The sequence below is a fragment of the Plectropomus leopardus genome, chromosome 11 (genome assembly GCF_026936395.1).
Source record: "Plectropomus leopardus strain MGB_pleo_1.0 chromosome 11, ASM2693639v1, whole genome shotgun sequence".
Taxonomy (NCBI): domain Eukaryota; kingdom Metazoa; phylum Chordata; class Actinopteri; order Perciformes; family Serranidae; genus Plectropomus; species Plectropomus leopardus.
Genome location: NC_142186.1, coordinates 6412294 through 6431773, shown reverse-complemented (window position 1 = coordinate 6431773; position 19480 = coordinate 6412294). Strand labels below are relative to the sequence as shown.

At 39.2% G+C, this 19480-nt stretch overlaps 1 protein-coding gene across 1 annotated transcript in view; it reads right to left on the bottom strand.

Moving 5' to 3' along the window:
- Positions 1 to 867: 867 nt before the first annotated feature.
- nipal2 (NIPA like domain containing 2) overlaps positions 868 to 19480 on the bottom strand; it is a 32053-nt gene continuing 13440 nt past the window's right edge. The window contains exons 3-11 of the mRNA XM_042490237.2: positions 18156 to 18324; positions 10678 to 10737; positions 9310 to 9431; positions 6354 to 6450; positions 5948 to 6083; positions 5588 to 5676; positions 2460 to 2523; positions 1683 to 1780; positions 868 to 1477 (exon numbers count right to left, since the gene is read on the bottom strand). Coding sequence (XP_042346171.1) covers positions 1371 to 1477; positions 1683 to 1780; positions 2460 to 2523; positions 5588 to 5676; positions 5948 to 6083; positions 6354 to 6450; positions 9310 to 9431; positions 10678 to 10737; positions 18156 to 18324 — 942 coding nt within the window. The 3' untranslated portion in view covers positions 868 to 1370. The remainder of the gene's footprint in view (positions 1478 to 1682; positions 1781 to 2459; positions 2524 to 5587; positions 5677 to 5947; positions 6084 to 6353; positions 6451 to 9309; positions 9432 to 10677; positions 10738 to 18155; positions 18325 to 19480) is intronic.

The following is a 19480-nucleotide window of genomic DNA, read 5'->3' as shown; positions in this document are numbered from 1 at the left end:
TGTTTTTCCTCTGAAGTGGAAGTACAAATAATAGTAAGCCATATACTGTTGAGTTGCTGTTTGCTGTCTGTTTTTTACATTATTTTTGGGTACAAAGAGTTAGAATAGCAACATGATTGATTTACATGATGATGTTTGGGGCCAGGTATATTGCTTAGGACTCAAAATAACACAGTTAAAAGTGTGAAGTATGAGTAGATTTCAAGACAGTTGCTTGCAGCAATGAGGCAGGGCAAGCAACTGGCCCATTCTGCATGGGCGCTGTATTAATAACCTCATAAAATACCTATACTGCACTTGACATAATTTGTTACCTGTGGGTAATTACTGTCACCTTCTCCTGTGTTAAACCATACAAATGTTACAGCACACTCAATATTTTAACCCCCCACAGTGAAATATGAAGTAAATGCATTCTTTTTATAGATACACTGGCATGAACACTGGTTTCCCACACATCCCATAATGTGTAGGTGGCAGATAAGAGTTTTGTTGCTTAGCAACACTAAAGTTTGGTAGCAGTTGAGAATGTAGTCTGAGGTTTATATGAGGTAAAGATGGGCGGGCACACTGTGCATTAGGGCTTTTTAGATGTGTTATATTACAACTTAGCGGTGTCAAAGTGATGCATGCTCCAAACATTCACACACAAATTCAACTGTGCCAGATAATTGTGGGAAAGAGATCAGCTATGAGGAAAGGATTGTTTAACCGTTGAACTGTTTTTTTTATTAAGTGAATTTATTTCATTTCAGATCAACTTGACACGTAGAAAAGTTCTGTTCATCTATGAGCTTCCCACGCCAATAGAGGGCAGTAGTGCACTTATTTTGCCGTATGACATGAATTCTCCAGACTGTTCAAATATCAGATTTCCTCTTTGTTTATTAACAACTGATCACACATACACCAATTATTCCACTGAATAACATAACACATGTTATATTAGAAAAAACATTTGGCACTGTGCCCACCTGGACCTTTTTAAAAATGAAATTTTTTGAGATTTTTGTCAATTTTTCCTCATCAGTTCTGTCCGTCCTTCTGGAAGTACTGTTAACTCAGGAGGTATTTAGGATATTTAAAGAGATTTGCCATGTATAAATAAATAAAATCTAAGACCAATATGGCCACCAATACTGCTGCTCAGCTGGCACTGCTTTTGGGATGATGCCTACCATTCATTTCTATAAATAGAGATATTGTTGAAGTGCCTTGAAGGAAGAATGCGCACACACACGCACGCGCACACACACACGCACGCACGCACGCACGCACGCACACACACACACACACACACACACACACACACACACACACACACACACAGAAATCCACCAATATTACAGTCCAAACAGATGGAACTGGTCCTATGAATCGTCTGTTTGGCCAGCGCTGTTGCACATGAATTTGGCTGCCAGCGATCCGTATGTCAGAGTCTTTGCCTCGGGCTGAACTTTGTCTGTGTGCCTTCTCCCTGTGAACACGGACAGCAGAGCTCATTAGGTGGACCCCGCTGCCAGGGCTGCAGACATCAGCAGTCGGTAAAATTCAGGGTCACTGCCAGCAGATTCATACCGTCGCTGCTGGCTAATCAATGCACCATACTCAATACTAATGGGTCAGCACGCAACATGCTGTATCGTGATAAGAGCTGATTAAAACGCTGATCAAACACTTACCAGGGATCTTATCCATTGCAATAAAATTGCGATCCTGTTGCTTGATTTTTGGCCTGTTTCGGGCTATCAGGAAAACTCCCAGGAAAGACAGGAGACAGCTAGAAAAGAGTTTCAGGGATACCACTTTCTTAGTAAATACATTTCAATAAGCTGCAAATCCTTATAGCCTTCATATCTCAGATACTTTTAATCCAAAAAAGCATTTTAAGAATAATTTCAAATTCAGCTAGCCAAGAGCTTCATGAACCCTTGTTTAAAAAATTTAAAATTTTTGTCAATTTACTCTGTAAACAAAAACATGCATTAAAAGAGTATTTAAACTTGTATGTGTCACAAAGCAAGACCTTCTAGATAGATTTCTTTTTTTTTCTTTTTATCATCAGACATTCGCTTCTATTCCATGAGGTGCCGAAAAGACTTTTATTTACCTTATTGTGGCATTATTTCATAAAAAAGAACAGAAAAAACAGTTTTTCATCAGATTTAGAGGTCCTCATCTCTGGAATTCATATTCCTTAAGCATTTTAAAAACTCATTAAAAACATACTTTATCTAAATAGAATTGAATTTGCTACATGTTTTTCTCTATTTGATGTTAATTTGGTTGAATTTTTTTTACTCGTCTTTTATTCTGCTTTTTGATCTGCTTTTAATGACTTGATTTGAAGTGGAGGACTTTGTTCAAGCCCTTTGGGTGTAAGATTTTACTTTGTGTGAATAAACTAAACTAAACTCAACTAAACTAAACTAAATACTGCTGTGTTGTTGCATACTTACCCAAAAAGAAACATGAAGATGTTTAGTAAAGCCAAGCCTTCGAATTCCTGGTAAAATACTATCCCTGCAAAATGGGAAAGCACGTTAAAATGCATTTCACATCCAATAGAATAACAGAACACATCATCTCAAGTGCTTTGTTTGTGCAACACAGCCCTGCAAATCCTGAGCACACACTACGATGGGATGATGAGAGGAAAGAGTTTAATTATTAACTGAAGAGAATCATTCTTGCAGATGAGTAGCAACACAGAAAATGTTCAGGATCACTAATAAACCCTCAGAGTATTCAATAAAAAACGATTTACTCTGCTGAGCGGTGTCGCTTTTCCTGTGCCTACTTCACTGTCTACACGTCTGCTGCTGCAAACACTTTCAGGTTGGGACCAAAACAACAATATTCCTCAATGTGGAACTAAACTAACCTTAAAGGAGGAGTCCAGTCCCTGATGTTCTTGCACTGCCAGATATAATACATCAGTAATTTGTTGCTCAGTGCCGTCAATTGTGGGTTATATGTGTAGGTGGGGAGAGTGACAGTAATACCAAGAGCAATATCAGAGCTGGAGATTCTCTGAAAAGGTGAGAGGAACTCAAATCTCCGCACGCCTTGTGGCTCTCCCTCATTCATCTATGATGGATGTCTCCCTGCGTGATTATGGGACATCAGCGCAACACAGGGGAAAGAAGCCCTTTTGTGTAAGAGACAGACAAAATCTGATGTTTATTTTTGATGTTTTGGACCGCTGGAACATTTGCTGCTATTACACTCCTCTGTAGCTGCGCTGGAAATAGCTAGAGATGACGTCATGCTGGGCAATTTATCCACTAGAAGAATAACAAACAACATAATTGGTTTAGTAACGTCAGGTCTATTGTCAAAGATGTTTTAAATCATGATAAAGTGTTTCAGGGTGTATTTTTCCCTCAAGACAAAAACACCTTTTCTTGATTTTTTTTTTTACATTGAACAAAGAACACTATAAGTGACAGGATAATAAGGACCTGACCTGACTGAATACACAGGCTATAAATACTGTGGGGCTTTTGCTGAACAAGGGCTCCTAAGTGGTTCACATACACAGGAGTGAATCATCATCTTGACTGTGTATTATGCTCCGCTGTGTTGTGTCATGAATCGATTTCAGCTGCTGCAGTGAGTTTTGGAGCACAGCTTCATCAGTAAGAGTGTTGACTGTGAGCTGGCATGAAACATTATCCTCAATACTTGTCTTGAAGAATAAGTGTTTCTTGTAGCCAACAAATACTATCAAAGATCAAAACCAACAATGTTGAAGTCTCACAAGACTTTCTTGTTTGTGGCACTCAGCCCACTAGTTATTAGTGAAGACATTTAATGGAAATAGCAATGAACTTTGATAAAAGGAAAAATATAAATGTGGTTTAAAGGACAGCAAATTTTCAAAATATTGAATTTATATTCATTTACCACTCTAAACTTTGCACTACATTTGTTAAAAGGAGTGCTGCAAGGATGACATTTATTCTCCTCTGGTTTTTCAAAACAAAAAGCCAAGATTTTGGATTATTGCAGAAACAATTGAAAATAAAAAAAATACAAAAAACAATTGCAAGTAGTAAAAAGATAATGTTGGGCTATAATTAAACCACACCATGGTCCCATAACTCTAACATGGCCAGCGTTCAGCAAGGCTGTGGCGGCGTGATGACATTCTGTAGTCCATTTAGCAACCTGACAGCAGCTGTCTCTTTTAAGACACATAAAGGCTTCAGATTTAAACAGTGGGCTATTTATGTATTTTAACATGACATATTTTATGTCGTGGAGCAAAATATGAAAATCTCTGAACTTCACGCTAACCAAAGACCTTATTTCAGGCATCTAACTTAAAACCTGTTCAAAAAATCCCATTGACTTCGGGAAGAGGGAACCAGAGGTGCAAAAAAGCGACATGATTTTTGCATTTTAGGACTTATTCCTGCACCTCTCAATTGCATACTTGCCTATAGCTAAATTTTAGCATGTTCAGGTGACCAGACAAAAAGACTAAGTAATGCTGGCAATTAAGTGGAGAAAATTCATTTTAAATAAGTGATTACATATTTCTCTCAACAGAACATGAAATGTATTAAAAAATAAATCTAAAATTGCCAACTCATGACTAATTCCATTTTTAGCCTTGCTGGGTGCGTGGCTCTAGGAATGGCAATGCCTGTTGGTCAGTCCACCATTTGGGTCCAGATTATGTCCAGATTATCCAGATGTAATCAGCTTTAATTTATGACTAAATATGAAAAAACAAAAAAACAAAATTCTAATCAGTCCTATCTGTACTTTGTAATTAGTTTGAATTTGCAAATGTAAGCATGCTAAACAAAGATGGTGAACATTATACCCGCTAATAAGCATGTTTGCATTTAGCTCAGACCATCATTGTGCCCAATCTAATCAAGGCCACTATGTTTATAAAGAAGCGATGCTCAACTTATGGCCTGCAGGGCCAAATTTGGCCCATGTTTGGGTGTCGGGTGGCCTGCAGACGATTTTGTAATTCACAATGAAAATGAAACGATCCACTCTGGGATTTTCTTTTCTTTTTTGTCCTTGAATAAGGTACTAAAGCACAAAAATACCTCAAATAGAGCTTGTTTATCAAAAATAAAAGGTGCAAGTGGAGGACCTCTGGACTCTGCAACAGAGGTTTGGGCTAAGCCCTGGATGTCCTCAAATCCTAGAAACTCCTGTGGCATTTTGAAAAAATGGCTCCTAGGTAGGAAAAGTTGAATACCCCTGTAGCTGGCTCTTATTTGTTACAAAAAAAAAACTCAGTAATTTCCTAAAACAGCTGGACTGTAATTATAAGCAAACACTACTCTGCATGAATCAATTATGCCTGTGTTGGGGGCAATTTTTTTAACTGCAGATACATTTTTTTTAAATTTTATTTTGACACCAGGACAACATATGTGGGACTGACTCACAATAACTACAGTTTCTCATGTGACCTGTTTGGACAACAACAATACCAGTTATGGTCTTTTCATGGGATCTGCATATGATAAGAAACTTGTCCTATCACTTTATCAGAAATATAGGGCACTGAGTAAAAAACCAACAGAGAGTAACAGCTTTATGGTTTGCATACCTGCAAGAATGGCACTTGCGGTGAAAAACACAAAATTGATGGGAACTACCTCTGTGGCGTCAAACATTTTCATTGCCTGATTGAGAAATCTGCGGAGAGAGGAGAAGATGCTGTGAATATAATGACCTTGGTGACCGTGACACTATGTAGCGGCCAATTCATCCATCATAATAGTGTAGGTGTGCTGCAGGTACAATGTCATCATGCCCAATATATTATTTTCCTAAATTAATACAGGAAAAGAAGAATCAAAATTGCCTGTGGCAAACATGAGGGATTCAAACGATAAAAAAGAGGCAGAGAGGCTGAGAGAAAAAAAAGTAAGGTACACAGAAGAATAGAAAGAAAACCTTGACTTACTTGATCTGGAAGGCGCAGGAGGCGATCATGACGACAAGCATGACGTAGAAGATGGGGTAGATGAGCTGCAGCTGGCCCTTTATTGTCTCTGTGATCATTCCTGATACAGCTTTGACTGAGATGACTGTCAAAGAAGCTGCAGTGGCACAAAATACAACACATCACATCAGCATTTAGTTGTACAACTTGTAAAGATAAAAGACTTCCCCACTGGTTCATGCAGATTTAGATAAGATAATAGTGAGTTTTACTGTTTATTCTCTTCTGTCGTGATCTACTAAACTGAAATGATAGCAGAGCATGGGTTCATTTTTCGGTAGCCAGGCAACAAAGCAACCTGTGACTACCCAAAATGCTTTAATCCATAACCTTTGAACTCATTCAGACAGCTTCCATTTGTCCATACCGAGCAGGGCCACCAGCAGCATCACAATGATGATGTGCTTCACATTCCTCCTCTTGTACAGATAGAGCAGGATGCAAAAGACGACGACCTCTATGAACTGTCGAGAGAGCGTGAGAGAGAAAGAGAGAGCAAACAAATAATTAATTCACATTCAATTTTACTCAAACTTTGTACAGAAAATGAAAATCTGTACTTTTGGCCATCTTATCTATAAAACAAAGAGCTGTGTGCAGGCAGCGAGTGGCGTGCTTTAATTGTAACAAATGACCGTGGCAGAAAAATGAAATGAATTGCTGATCCTTAATGAGGAGAGCCCAGGGCAATAGCATTTAGCTGTTCAAGGACCTCTGATACAACGGCACACAGCTCTAATGCATGGTGAAGGAGCAAGGAGTACAAAAGTAAAATTGAGGGGAAAAAGCTGACCTTTAAATGTTTCATAAAACCTTGTGTCTCCATGAATATGTTAAAAAGAGGGCTTATTTCAAGATTTCATTAGCCTTTTTGGAAATGGATTTAGAAAGACCAAGGTCATTTGCATACCATTTAACACTACACACACTGTGAATGACACCAGCATGGTTTAATAGTCCAAATCCTGCCAGATGGAATAATTTGGCAATATTGTGACCTCTGGAAATAATGAGAAGACAGCGATAGATATTTTATTTCCTTCTGATTAATTACCACCTACAGTTCACCACATACTGTTGGAGGTTGTTCCTCCACAGGCTGATGAGTATTCACAATGCGCTGCCAGAAATGGAAAACAGTGTACCCTTTTACACACCATCAATCACTACAGCCAGAGGCAGCAACACTATCTCAATTTGAAAACATCTGTCCATCCTTCTGTTTCTTCCTAATATCTGCTTAAACATTTTGCTTTGTTTTTTGTCCAATAGCTGCTTTTTTTGTTTCTGTGTGTGTAAACATCAATTCAGCAAGGCAGATTAGATTCAACAGTGGAATGTGGAATATGGTTGAGAAAAACACTGTGCCCTGAATAATGATGGCACTGCTACCCAGGGCACACATTCGCTGTTTTTACTATTGGCTAGCACCCCTGATGAGCTGCTAGCTGTTATCCTTTTGGATTCATCTCTGCCTGATTTGATGGATGATGTGCAGATAATCGCTTATTCCACAAACAGTAGAGGGAACATAAAGGATTTGGAGTGAGTTTTTGGTGAGATAATATTTGAGTGTTTCAAGTTCCTGATGGACAAAATAACAAGTTGCACCAACACTTTTCTGAAGACAAATTGATTATGAGCTTCATAGAAAGATTTTTTTCAGGGGTGATTTTGTATATATGTTGGTTTATAGAAGTAAACACAGTACAAAATGAACTAGAATGACCACCTCATGGCTCTATGCCTCCACAAACCAGTCAAGGTGCATTTTACATCCATGTCTGTCCAGACTTATATGTCATTAGACAATAATTCAAATACACATGTTGCCGCAAAGAAGACACAAATTCTAAAACATGGATGCTTGAAATTCAGTCACAAGTACACTTTGAATTCTTGAGTCACGGATACCAGACCACTGCCTTTGACCACCAAAATCTGATCAGTTCATGGTGAGTCAAAGTGGACATTTGTGCCAAATATAAAACATTTCTGTAAGGCCTTCTTGAGATATCGCACTCAGAGAAAGAAATGGACATGAGGCCATAGTGACCTACAATTTTTTGTCCACAAAAGTCTAATAAATTGAATAATTGAATGAGACACACACAAGGTCACAGTGACCTTTGATCAACAAACTCTAATCCATTTATCATGTGTCCAATTGGACATTTGTGCCAAATTTAAAAAATTTCCCTTAAGGCTTTTCTGAGATATCATGTTCACGAGAATGGGATATTTGTATGCTTTTAATGTCTTTGGGTCGTCTGTTTATATGCACATACAATCCAAAAACATAATGCCTTTGGCCACGGATGTATGCCAAGGCATAAAAATACCACCATATGGGTATCAGAAATGCAACAGACAACAGATCCTCAGTGGTGTTTAAGACTTCTTCTTTTAGTTTTCTGAACACTAAATCAAAGGTGTCACACTTTCTAGCACAAAATAGTGCTTCTCTGAACTCCACTCTTGAATTACATAAAGCACTGTATTTCTACAAAAAAGTTTAACCTGCAAAGTGTAAAAGTGTAAAAGCTCCCTCTCTGCTGCTATCCCAAGAGACCCGGCATCAGTGGAAAAGCAGCAGGATATGACCTTCTACTGCAGAAATCTTCCTTTAAAAACATCTGAGGTGTTTACAACAAAGACAAGTGTTAACATTTGGAGCTAACATTTACATTTTCGTGATGAGTACATTTTGAGAAAAACACCTTGTTTCAGCTCTGTGCCAGATTCGTCACTATGGTAACAACTATGTTTGTGCCATCGCCGCCTGAGGGGAAATTGGAGCAGGAGAGCATATGGGTGCACTTGCTGACCAGTATTTCTTTTAATACTAAGTACAAAAACATAGGCAATCTTAGTTTTAATGGACTCACTCCCTACCTCACAAATTCCATGAAACATGACAGCTACACAGAGAACTGAGCTCATCCATATAAGCCACAATAACAAAAAGAACAGGAGATCTGCATGGCTGCAAAGATGAATCACATCATTCTCTGAAATTAGGTTCAACTGTACTTCAATTCTTTGAGAGAGGATTAATAAAAATCCAATAGTTTAATTAACCCCTAGGAGTAGTCCTCTTCCTCCTCTCCACAGGGAGGTCAAAGTTTGGGGTGAGCTCACTAACAGCAGCACAGGAGGTACTATGTATACACTGACATGTTTAAAGACATTTCCAGTAGCGTGCTGCTTCAAGTATTAAAGACCCACTCAAACATACAACATTATCACCAAGGAAACAAGAACATGCACACACATATATATATTTCTGCACTTGTGCCGTTGAGGTTTTAAGGGTGACATACTAGGTAAAGCAGGAAGTGCCAGCTGACGGCATAGTACTGGACCAGATGGGCTGTGATGTGTGTGGAAGTGTGGGGGGCAAAGGTCACCAGGACATACGTTCCTGTTATTGCCAGGGTGCCACCTGTGGAAGAAAGAGAGTAGAGAGTGATGAGATTGTAGTGAAATGGTTTTGTCTCTGACTCATATGTGATTGCTTTTGCCGCATCAGGGCCCCTCGGCTTTGGAACGACGTGCCCAAGAGATAAGGCTGGCAGAATCAGTGACATCTTTGAAATAAAACCCATTTTTATAGACTTGTGATGTCGTCTGTTTTAATTAATCTATTTTAAAGTGTCACAAGGAAACATACACACATAAATGCAATTTTTTTTTTTTTTTTTTTAGAAATAAACTGTTTCTTTTTTGAAATACAAATGTAGTGAATTTTTTTTATTGTGACACATTTTGTTATTGGTGATATCACTATATATTTTATATCTAGTAGACATTATGCACAATAGGTATAAACAACCATTTTTTTTCCTTATAAACCATAATGAAAAACATACCCACATATCTTGCCAGCCTCCTTCAGTTCAGAGTGTATTGTGCCTCCACATGCAGTCTTTGTTTAGAAATTCTGAGTTAATAATAAACATTAACCTTCAAAAGCCAGCTTGAAGTTACAAAGGACTGACCTTCAGAATCCTCTTTGGCTTGGCAAACTCAGTTTACCTTATTGAAACACTACCATGAGTTGACTGCGCCATCTTTAGTGTTTTTTTCTCATTCATCTTCTAACATCAATTGGTGGTTTGTATTACTCTTTGCAAATGGGCACTGTTGAAAAACAGAGTTTGTCCTAAATGTTTTCCCCACTATAAATAAAGCATTCCTACAATTAAATGTTTCCAAAATGTGTCTGATAATGTTGCTCAGCAATTACAACACAATAGCGAAACTGGCAAAAATTGCTGATGATTTAACTAAACAGTATGCAGGGCTGTCTGGTGCTGATATAAATGGTCCAATCTAGCAGTTATAATAACTGTCATTGTGACGACCATCAGGACCATGCCATTTAGCAGCAGACTCTATAAATTGTTATGACAAACAATAGCTTTTCATAAAACAATATAATAGGACAGGGCTGTTGAACAAATTGTGCATTTTATTTCCTCTCACAAACACAACTGCTAATAGACTTTTTTAACCAGCGAAAATGTTTGATTTCTATCTCAGTAAATGTGAAATGTTTCCTCTGTCACAGGATTTTTCTGTTACACTGAGATAATCTGTGAAGTCACTGTGATATATCTGAAATCTAAAATGTTACTCCTCAAATCTCAGCAGCAATCTGAGAGGATCCCAACTGAGTGTTTGCTTACCAACAATGTCGGAGGCACGCACCGTCTCCTTGAGGAAGACCACAGATATGACAGCGCTGGCTAGGGAGTGAAAATATATTCCTGTTAGTTTAAAAAGCCATAAAACATGCCACAGCTACCATTCAGTCTACCAGAATATAATCTAAAATCAGACACGGTTTTATTTCATTTAAAGGGGAACTCTACCTAAATTTAGAATTCCAATATGCAATTTCCATGGCCAAGGAAGGTTCAATCAATATTTTTGAAAATGAGCTACTTTCTTTCAAAGCCAGAAACCAGAGTAGTAAGTTGTCAGACCTGATTTCATCAGAAACAGTCTGGAGATGATCCACAGACAATACAGGGCTCCCACCACTTTCATTTATTTGTGGCGGGCTGCCACGATTGAATATCTACTGCCACGAATAGATTTTCTAGTTTTGGAGCTGGATTAGAAGCTGTGTTGAAATATACCATTCTGTTATATATATAGCACCACACTGTGGGAATGCACAACGTACTTTTATCAGAGATGGAGCAGCAGAACACCAGGCACAATAAAAGTGAAACTTATCCATTCATTGTGCTGGGTCTAAAATTTCACTTCTTCTGTGAAATGATGACTCTCGTCTGTGCTGCTTCACTGACCCAACGCAAAAAACAGGAGTTTTGCTGACATCATCCCGGCGTCAGCTACCACCACATATAGATTCTAATTCTAATTTGAGCTGCATTTTGAAAACAACCAGCTCCCTGGGGGTTATTGCAATAACATAATGATCAATACTTGACAATAAAAACATAATTGGTCTTCAGCCATTTATTGTAGCCTCATTTTCTGGATTGATTTATTTTTTCATGCAACAAGTCAGTTTAATCATAGGCAGGGCCAGACACTTGACTCAATATTGACTCGATAAAAATATCAATTATATCAGTAGCGTTGCAAACAGGCTGGCTATAGACATGTGCTGTACACTGTTATTGGATATGAAGTAATTCGATTTTACTGTACAGCATGCACTGTGACAACATCACTGTAATTTCTCGCATATTGTGGACGCACACTTTATAAACAAGCACTCAGTCATGCATGTGTATACACAGCGAGACTATACTGTGTGAATGCAAGTCTACATGAACACATAAACTTGACATGTTTATATTGATCAGCCTGATGTAATCTGTCAGCTTGCTCAGATAAATGGAACTCATTAGGACTTCATAACGCTGGCATCAAATTACAGCAAGATGGTATCCCATGCCACATTTTTCATGAACTCATTCATCAATATCATTGTCAAAAATGGTGACGCAGAAAAGCAATCAGTTTCACATGAGCTAAGTCTCAGATTAGTCTTCTTAATGTTTCCACAGGATACGCAACGAACCGAGGGTGACGGATAAACATACAGCATGTGGCTGTCACAGAGACAGATAGCGAGAAAGGCAGATATGCATGCAGACACACAGACATGCCAATAAACAGGCACATACTCAGATGGATGGCCACACAGGCAGACTAACTGCCTGAGACAGAAAAGCAAACTAGAAGACAAACAGACAGCGGACAGACTGACAGGGCGGCAAATAGATATGCAAGTGACAGCAGCCTGTCAGGGAGGAGGTCAGTTTACATAACACACTGTGACTGCCATGTTGGAGGCCCTTAACACTTGACAGCACTACTGAGTACCTAATTTTACAGCCTTTTCTGTCGTTATGTTGTTATATATTCCACCCATACTTCAACAGAGCCAGCTGTGTTTGCTGGGAGATTTTGGGCACGACTGCAGTGAGTGACTGCCAGCCAGCCAGACGGGGGTGCAGGTGATGGCGCGCAGACAGAGACAGACTAAACTGAATGGAAAAATTGCTGGAAAATACTGGAAAACAGAAAGACAGGCAGTTTGAGTTTGTGTACAGGCTCTGCCACCATCATAAGGAGATTAGCTAGGAGAGTATAAACAGCTCAATATGTCAGACACACACAGCGTGTCATGCATAGGATTACTGAGGTGGCGTGGCATGACAGACAGGTTCTTCACATCAATGTTAAACATTTGACTGTAGAGCACAATTTAAGTTGTATTGGGAAACACTTTCAACTGAGTGTCAATTTTAGGCAGTGGTGGCCATGAAAAACTTTACTATAAACAATTCAAGTTGAATTAAAGGTCACATATTATGCTCATTTTCAAGTTCATACTTGTATTTGGCATTTCTATTAGAGCAAAGGTATATAATTGTATGTTCAAACAAACAAACATTTTCTCATACTGTCTGCCTGAATTTACCTGTATCCACCTTTTGTCTGAAATGCTCTATTTTAGCACCTAACCCTTTAAGCCCCCTCACAAAAAAGCCCAGTCTGCTCTGAATGGTCAGTTTTTAAAGGTCTTCCACATGTGCACGTCTCTGCACCATAGACTGTATAAAAATTATGGACAACATGACAGCTCCCCCAAAAAATTAAACCAAAACATCGATCACCCCCCCGGTGGCTGGCTATAGTAGTGACATCACAACTTCGCAGAGGTCCTGACAGCTCATTCAAAGGCTCAGTTTCTGAATATGGGCTTTGCGCATGTCTGTGTGAATTGAACATTTTGATACTTTCAAAGTATTTACACCTACATCTGTTTTATTATAAAAACAAAAGACATGCAAACGTGAGTTTTTACAATATAGGACCTTTAAAGCAAAATTTCATTTCAAATGCTCAGTGGCTGTAACTGTAAGCATGGTGATAGAGTGTCTTTCAGAGGAGAGGTGTGAGACAAGGCCAGGATGTGTACGACGCCACAGGGGCATTACTGCCAAATTGAAAGTTTATAAAGACTCTTGTTGGTATTCTGATGTAACAGTCAGTTGTTAAATATTTCATACTGCGAGCATGTTCACATTCACATTTAGGACTCCTTCTTTGCCTCTGGGACCAGCTGGATCTAACAAGTAACCATAGCAACTCGGTACAAAGTGAGATTCACACGGCTTGATAAAATGAGAAATGTGGTAACCTCTGGGGTACGCAGTTCTGTCACTGCTCCTGTGTATTTACGGAGGTGTGTGTGTGCATCAGATCAACACTGTCCCTCTACACTCTCTCTCTCAGATGTGCAGTAATGGGAACCTCCCCATGGGAAAACACACCATGTCAAACATTCTCTCACCACATGGATCTGACATGAACGGATGAAAGCACAAAAGCTGAACTGTCATCTCCCAAAGCTCAAATATAAGAACTGTTGCAACATATTCTATGTTCACAATGTCACAAATGACAAAAACAGTGAGATTCGAAAGCTCTCTTGTCCTGTGAAAACACGAGCATTAAGACCAACTGTCAAAAAATTCTAAACAATAGAAAAATATTATATTATAGATGTTGAACTGCAGAGTTTTGAAATGTAATATAAGATAAATTAAAATCCAAAGAGTTCGTTCACAGCCTGAATAATAACAGAAACTTTGTGAAATATGACCATGGTCATGGGGGGATTACAAGACTATGAGCCCCTGGGCACAGATATACAAAAGGCCCCACCACGAAGGAGCAAGGCGCACACACTTTGTAGTTATTTTCAATCTTTCTTTGTTGTTTTGTCTCCCTTTTTAGCCATTTTGTGTCTCTTTGAAACAATTTTGTGTCTTTTTGTTTCTCTTTGATATTATTTTGTGTCTTTTGGACATTTTGTGTCTCTTCAGGGAAATTTTGTTTCTTCTATTGCAATTTTATGTCCCTTGTGTCTTTAAAATGATATTGTGTCTATTTTATCATTTAGTGTCTATTTGTGGTAATTTTGGCTCATTGTGTGTCATTGTTTTGTGTTTCTTTGTAGTCATTTGGTGTCCTTTTGTTTTGTGTCCTTTTATGGTCTATTTGTGTCTCTTTTTGATTGTTTGAGTCTCTCCCTGGTTGATATGTCCTAATTTTAGTGACATTTTGCAGGTGAAATCAAGGAGGGCCACCCTGATACTTTGGGCCCCTGGCGGTAGACCCATTTAGCAATTCATCCATGACCATAGTGTAATGGGATTTTTTTTTTTTCATAATTTTCATATTAACATTCTTCAATTAAAGCTACACATGTATTTAAATCAATATAAACAGCCTGCTTCAGACAGTGACAATAACACATCTTAGTCAATGACACAGTGCTGCAGGTCTGACTTCTTTGAGCAAAGCTGATGTAGCATGTGAATCAGGTTTCTGTTTATTCACACCATGCCAGCCTCCCTCCTCTTCTGCATGTGATGACACAGTATCTGATGGAGAACGCTGACGGTCCGCTCCATACAACACATTTGGGATGATGCTGTCATTCCAAATAGAGGCCGCTGGGCTCTGTGGATGGAGACAGTAGTAATTGCTCTCCATGGAGCGTCCGTGTGCCAGTGTGACACGCAGGGATAGATGGGTGACAGCAACATCATCAGCTCTCCCTCTCCCGTCCCTTTCCTCCTCTGCCTCTGCTTTCCACTCATATCTCTGCCATCTTGTCTCATTTCATTCCTATCCTTACTCTCTGCTTTCCTTTTTACCTCACAATCTTCTCCTCTCAGCATCCAACCTCCTTTCTCCTCTTTTCCATCCACCCAACCACTTGCCTCCCTCTTGTTTACTCACCCAAGGCCTCCCACTGTCTGCCACCCCCCCTCTGAGCCTTCAAACAGCTCTTGGAAAACAGGCACAACAGCGCTGCAGGAGGTGTTATGTGTGTGTGTTAGCTGGAGAAGCATCTCTGGTCGGAAAAATCCGCTAGACCCAAATGTTTTTACACACCACTACTTCAGTTATGCACACATTTGTGTGTGTGTTTGCTCATTTACGTACAGTATGAGTCAGCGCAAGGTGAGGATGGAGTCACGGTGGCAGCAGCAACCTGCACATTTTCCCCCTCAGCTCCACTTGTTAGCGCTGAGGACGACAGGCCGTGTCACAGCTGCAGACATCTTCCTCTTCTTCCCTTCCTTTAACCTCTTCATCTTTGGCTTCGTGAATTCTTCAAGATGCTGCTTCAAGACACACTTCAGCTGCATATTATTCATGCCCGCTTCAATGCAACACTTGCACGTGCCTCACAATTTTTGTGTTTTTTATGGGGATAATAATGATAGTAAAATGGAAATCAGGACAGTAATTGTTAATACCGGTGGCTTTAAAGACAGTCCTCATGTCAGCCTCATACAGTGACAGCACTGAGAGGTTACTGCTCCCTGAAGCGAGTACGGCGCCATGCAGAAATATAATGAACAAGAGGCCTGCTTAACATGATTTGTGGTTTCGTTCAGTGTTTTATTTAAACCATTCATCCACTTGTGAGGCGTGACTATAGGAAAATCGTTTGAAGCGTCGTGGTAATAGCTGTCATTTATATCCATGACTCACCACCACCTCCAGCGCGGTGAGTGATCGGTGGCGGGAGGCAAGAAGTGAACCTGTTCAATATTTAACCTGTGTTTAGAGTGTTTGCACTGAGCAGCTGCTAGCTGTAGCAACCGGGCAGGCTTTGTTTTGATTGGCTAATGAATCCGGCTTAGTTCATGACAGCTTCAGTTCACACTGTGGGCTGTAAAAATGATCATTTCTGGAGTGGGCTGTTGGATTTATAATGTCACAAGTAATTGCACTTCCTGAATCAGCCATAAATTTTTTAAGGGTCCTGGGTCTAGTGCTCGATATAAACCAGGAATTGGGAAAAATAAACACGCACCTACACACTGGGCTGCTGTCTGAGGCTGTAAAGCAACAGTTGGAAGTTTCTTTTTGAAGGCAGGCTCCTGTGTGTGAGAGACTGCGCTGAACGAGGTGAAGGCCTATCTGCCCCATCAGCGCAGGTAGACGTGTAGGCACAATACACAGGATGGAAATAGCACTACTACTGTAAACACATAACTATCATTAATGCAGTTCATTTTCATGTCCTGTTATCTGAATAAGGTGCTTTTTAAATTTGTTTTGACCATATCTATTAACAAGGAGATGCACTAATATGAAAAAATATGTAAGAGTATAAGAGTAGAGGGACAGCAAAAAGGACAGAGACAATATTGCAGTTTCTATAATCTGGTTTTCAGCATTCAATGCTGTTATCATAATGCAAACATTTTCAGCTCAATAGAAGCTTTTAGCCCACTGCTCAGGAAAGGCTTACTTTGCTGAGCTATTTGCTGGTAAATGCATCAAAAGTTGTATGATGTCCTAATATTTACTTTGATCAGTTATGTCAATGTTTTGTTGTATAGTTTCCATTGATCAATGGTTACCAACCTGGGAGTGGGGACTCAGACAGGTGGTTGTTTGATAAAGACGAGGTGCTTTGAGCCAATCAGAGACAGAGTAAGGTAAAGAAGGAAAGTATGTATATCTTAAGATACTCCTGTGACCACTGCTTTGCTGAACTTGTAAATTACTGAAAAGTTCAACATCTAACAGTCAAGATGAAATGAAAATGCCACAATGACATGGAGAGAACATGCAACACACAGAAGGGCCCCAGTTTTCTGGCTGGTTTTCATTCATAATTCATCTCTCTCTCATACTTCTTGCGATCCAACACTCCATATCACACTTAGTAAGTCTAATCCTTCCAATTTTTTGCGGTCCAAACAAAGATTTGATTTAAATCCCTTTTGTAACTTTACACCAATAAAATATTCCCTTTCACCGGGGATTGTTACAATACAGTGGCTAAAGATGCTCTACCTTCTAATTCATTGGAACAATGGCCTCTCAAAAATATTTGCATAAAACTGTTAAACTAAATCTTTACTTGGTCAATCTGGCTGAAATATTCAGCTACTGGCAACTACTGTTTTAGATGTCAAAACATTTTAGATGTCATTTAGACATTTACATTTACATGGGACATTTAGATGTCCCAAAAACATTGGGAACCACTGCCATAAATGAATGCATTTTTCATAAATTGTGTCCAACTCTATTCCAGATATCCAGAAGTCCAATTCCACAGGATGTTTCACAGCATCAGTCAGTTGTTAAACTTAGTGTTAGTTGCCTATATAATCAGTATTAAAGCCAGTGTTTGTGAAGTGACTTGTGATATTAAGTGGATAAATATGAAGTCTTTTTACAGTCCCATATTGTTATAAACTTGACCTCTTTGATTACATTCTTCCTAATTTTTGACAGAGATGTTTGGGATGTTCTCCAATGTTTTCCAGTAAATGGTAAATGGATCCATATCATATGGATATTTTTGAAAAAGTGTAGTATTTGCGCTATACTATTACTCCCATTCTGTATTCTTAGTACATTAAAGACGCATTTCAAATGTCACAGCCAAAAGTACCTGTCAGATGTTCAGCACATAATGTAGGCGCTTGGCATAAAAAGGACTGTTTATGACAAGATCCGGAAAAAAAGAGCAGTCTGCACATGGCAGCGCTTTCTGTTGCTCCCAGAGGAAGCAACCTTTCCTGCTGCCTTCATGCATGGATAATGTATGAGGAAGAAAAAAGGTCACCCTTACCTATGACAGACACACAGCCTAGCGGGGCTATGAGTGATGCTGGGGCAAAGCCGTAGGCAGCAAAGTTACCCAGCTCCCCGATGCCCATGAGAACCACACCGCACCACCACATCACAGACGTGTAGTAAGGCTTGGAGCCCCGCTGAGACTGACGGACGTGGGCATATTTCTGTCAGGAAGAGTTGGGAACAGGAGCCAAATATATTACCTTTGAAAAAACAGGTGTCATTTGAGAGATAAAACAGCATTACAGAGGCAGCTGCACACCTCTAAACACACCATAACACCCACTGCTGATTAGCATTTCATCTAAGAAGAGACATGACACCAATTAAGCAAATCAATGAGGTGGGAAGCTGTACAAGGCAAACACAAATGCATACTTCATAATCATTAACAATTCTATCTTTGGAAACTTACACTACCTAATAAATAACTGTTATCAGCCCTTTCCAGCACCTTTTCACATTTAGTTGAAGCTGTCATGTTCGTTAATAGTTTTTATTATCTAAATCATGCAATGGGGAAAAAACACTGATTACTGAAGACATGTTCTGTTTTTATACAGCAGCCTCGAAGACTGGTAGAGGCTAAAGAGGTTGTATGCTTATAGAGAATTTATTAAAAAACTCTCTAAATGACTTTGGATGATTACTACAGTGCATACAGTATGCAACTCAAAAACCAGGGTCCAAAATTAGCCGTTGCTAATGCCAAATGCAGGAAAATACTTGGCAGTGGCTGGTAAAATCGTCAGTCGTCACTTTGGTGGACGGAGATAATACACAACAGAGAGTTAGTAAGGTCGCTGTATGATGGATTGAGCTACACATGTAAAAATCTTGCTGTAGAATCATATTTGTTTTGACTAACAGTGAAGTTCACTGATTGTAATCAATAAACAGTATTAAGAAATGTGCTAACTTACATGTATGCCCATATGTTGTTCTATCAATTTCAAACAATCATCAATTTAATCTAAAAGAATAGCTCAAGCAGCGAGTGTGAGGCTGTGTGAGAAAGAGAGACAGTGGATCAGCTGCTGGTAGTTGGAGCAGTAGGAAACTAGCAGTAAAGATATCAAATAGAAGTAAATTTAGAGTGAATCATTTTTCCATTTTTTTTTGTTGACCCAGGCAAAATATTCTCTGTATGAACTGAATTGTGTTGATAGTATATTTCATGCATTCATGCATGTGTGTGCATGTGTACAGCACAACACCCCCAAAATAGGGCTCCTGAAATCCATGGTGTAACTTGAACACTGAAATTTACCACAGATGTTAAACCTTTTTGTGTAAATACATCGATCAATGACTGACACC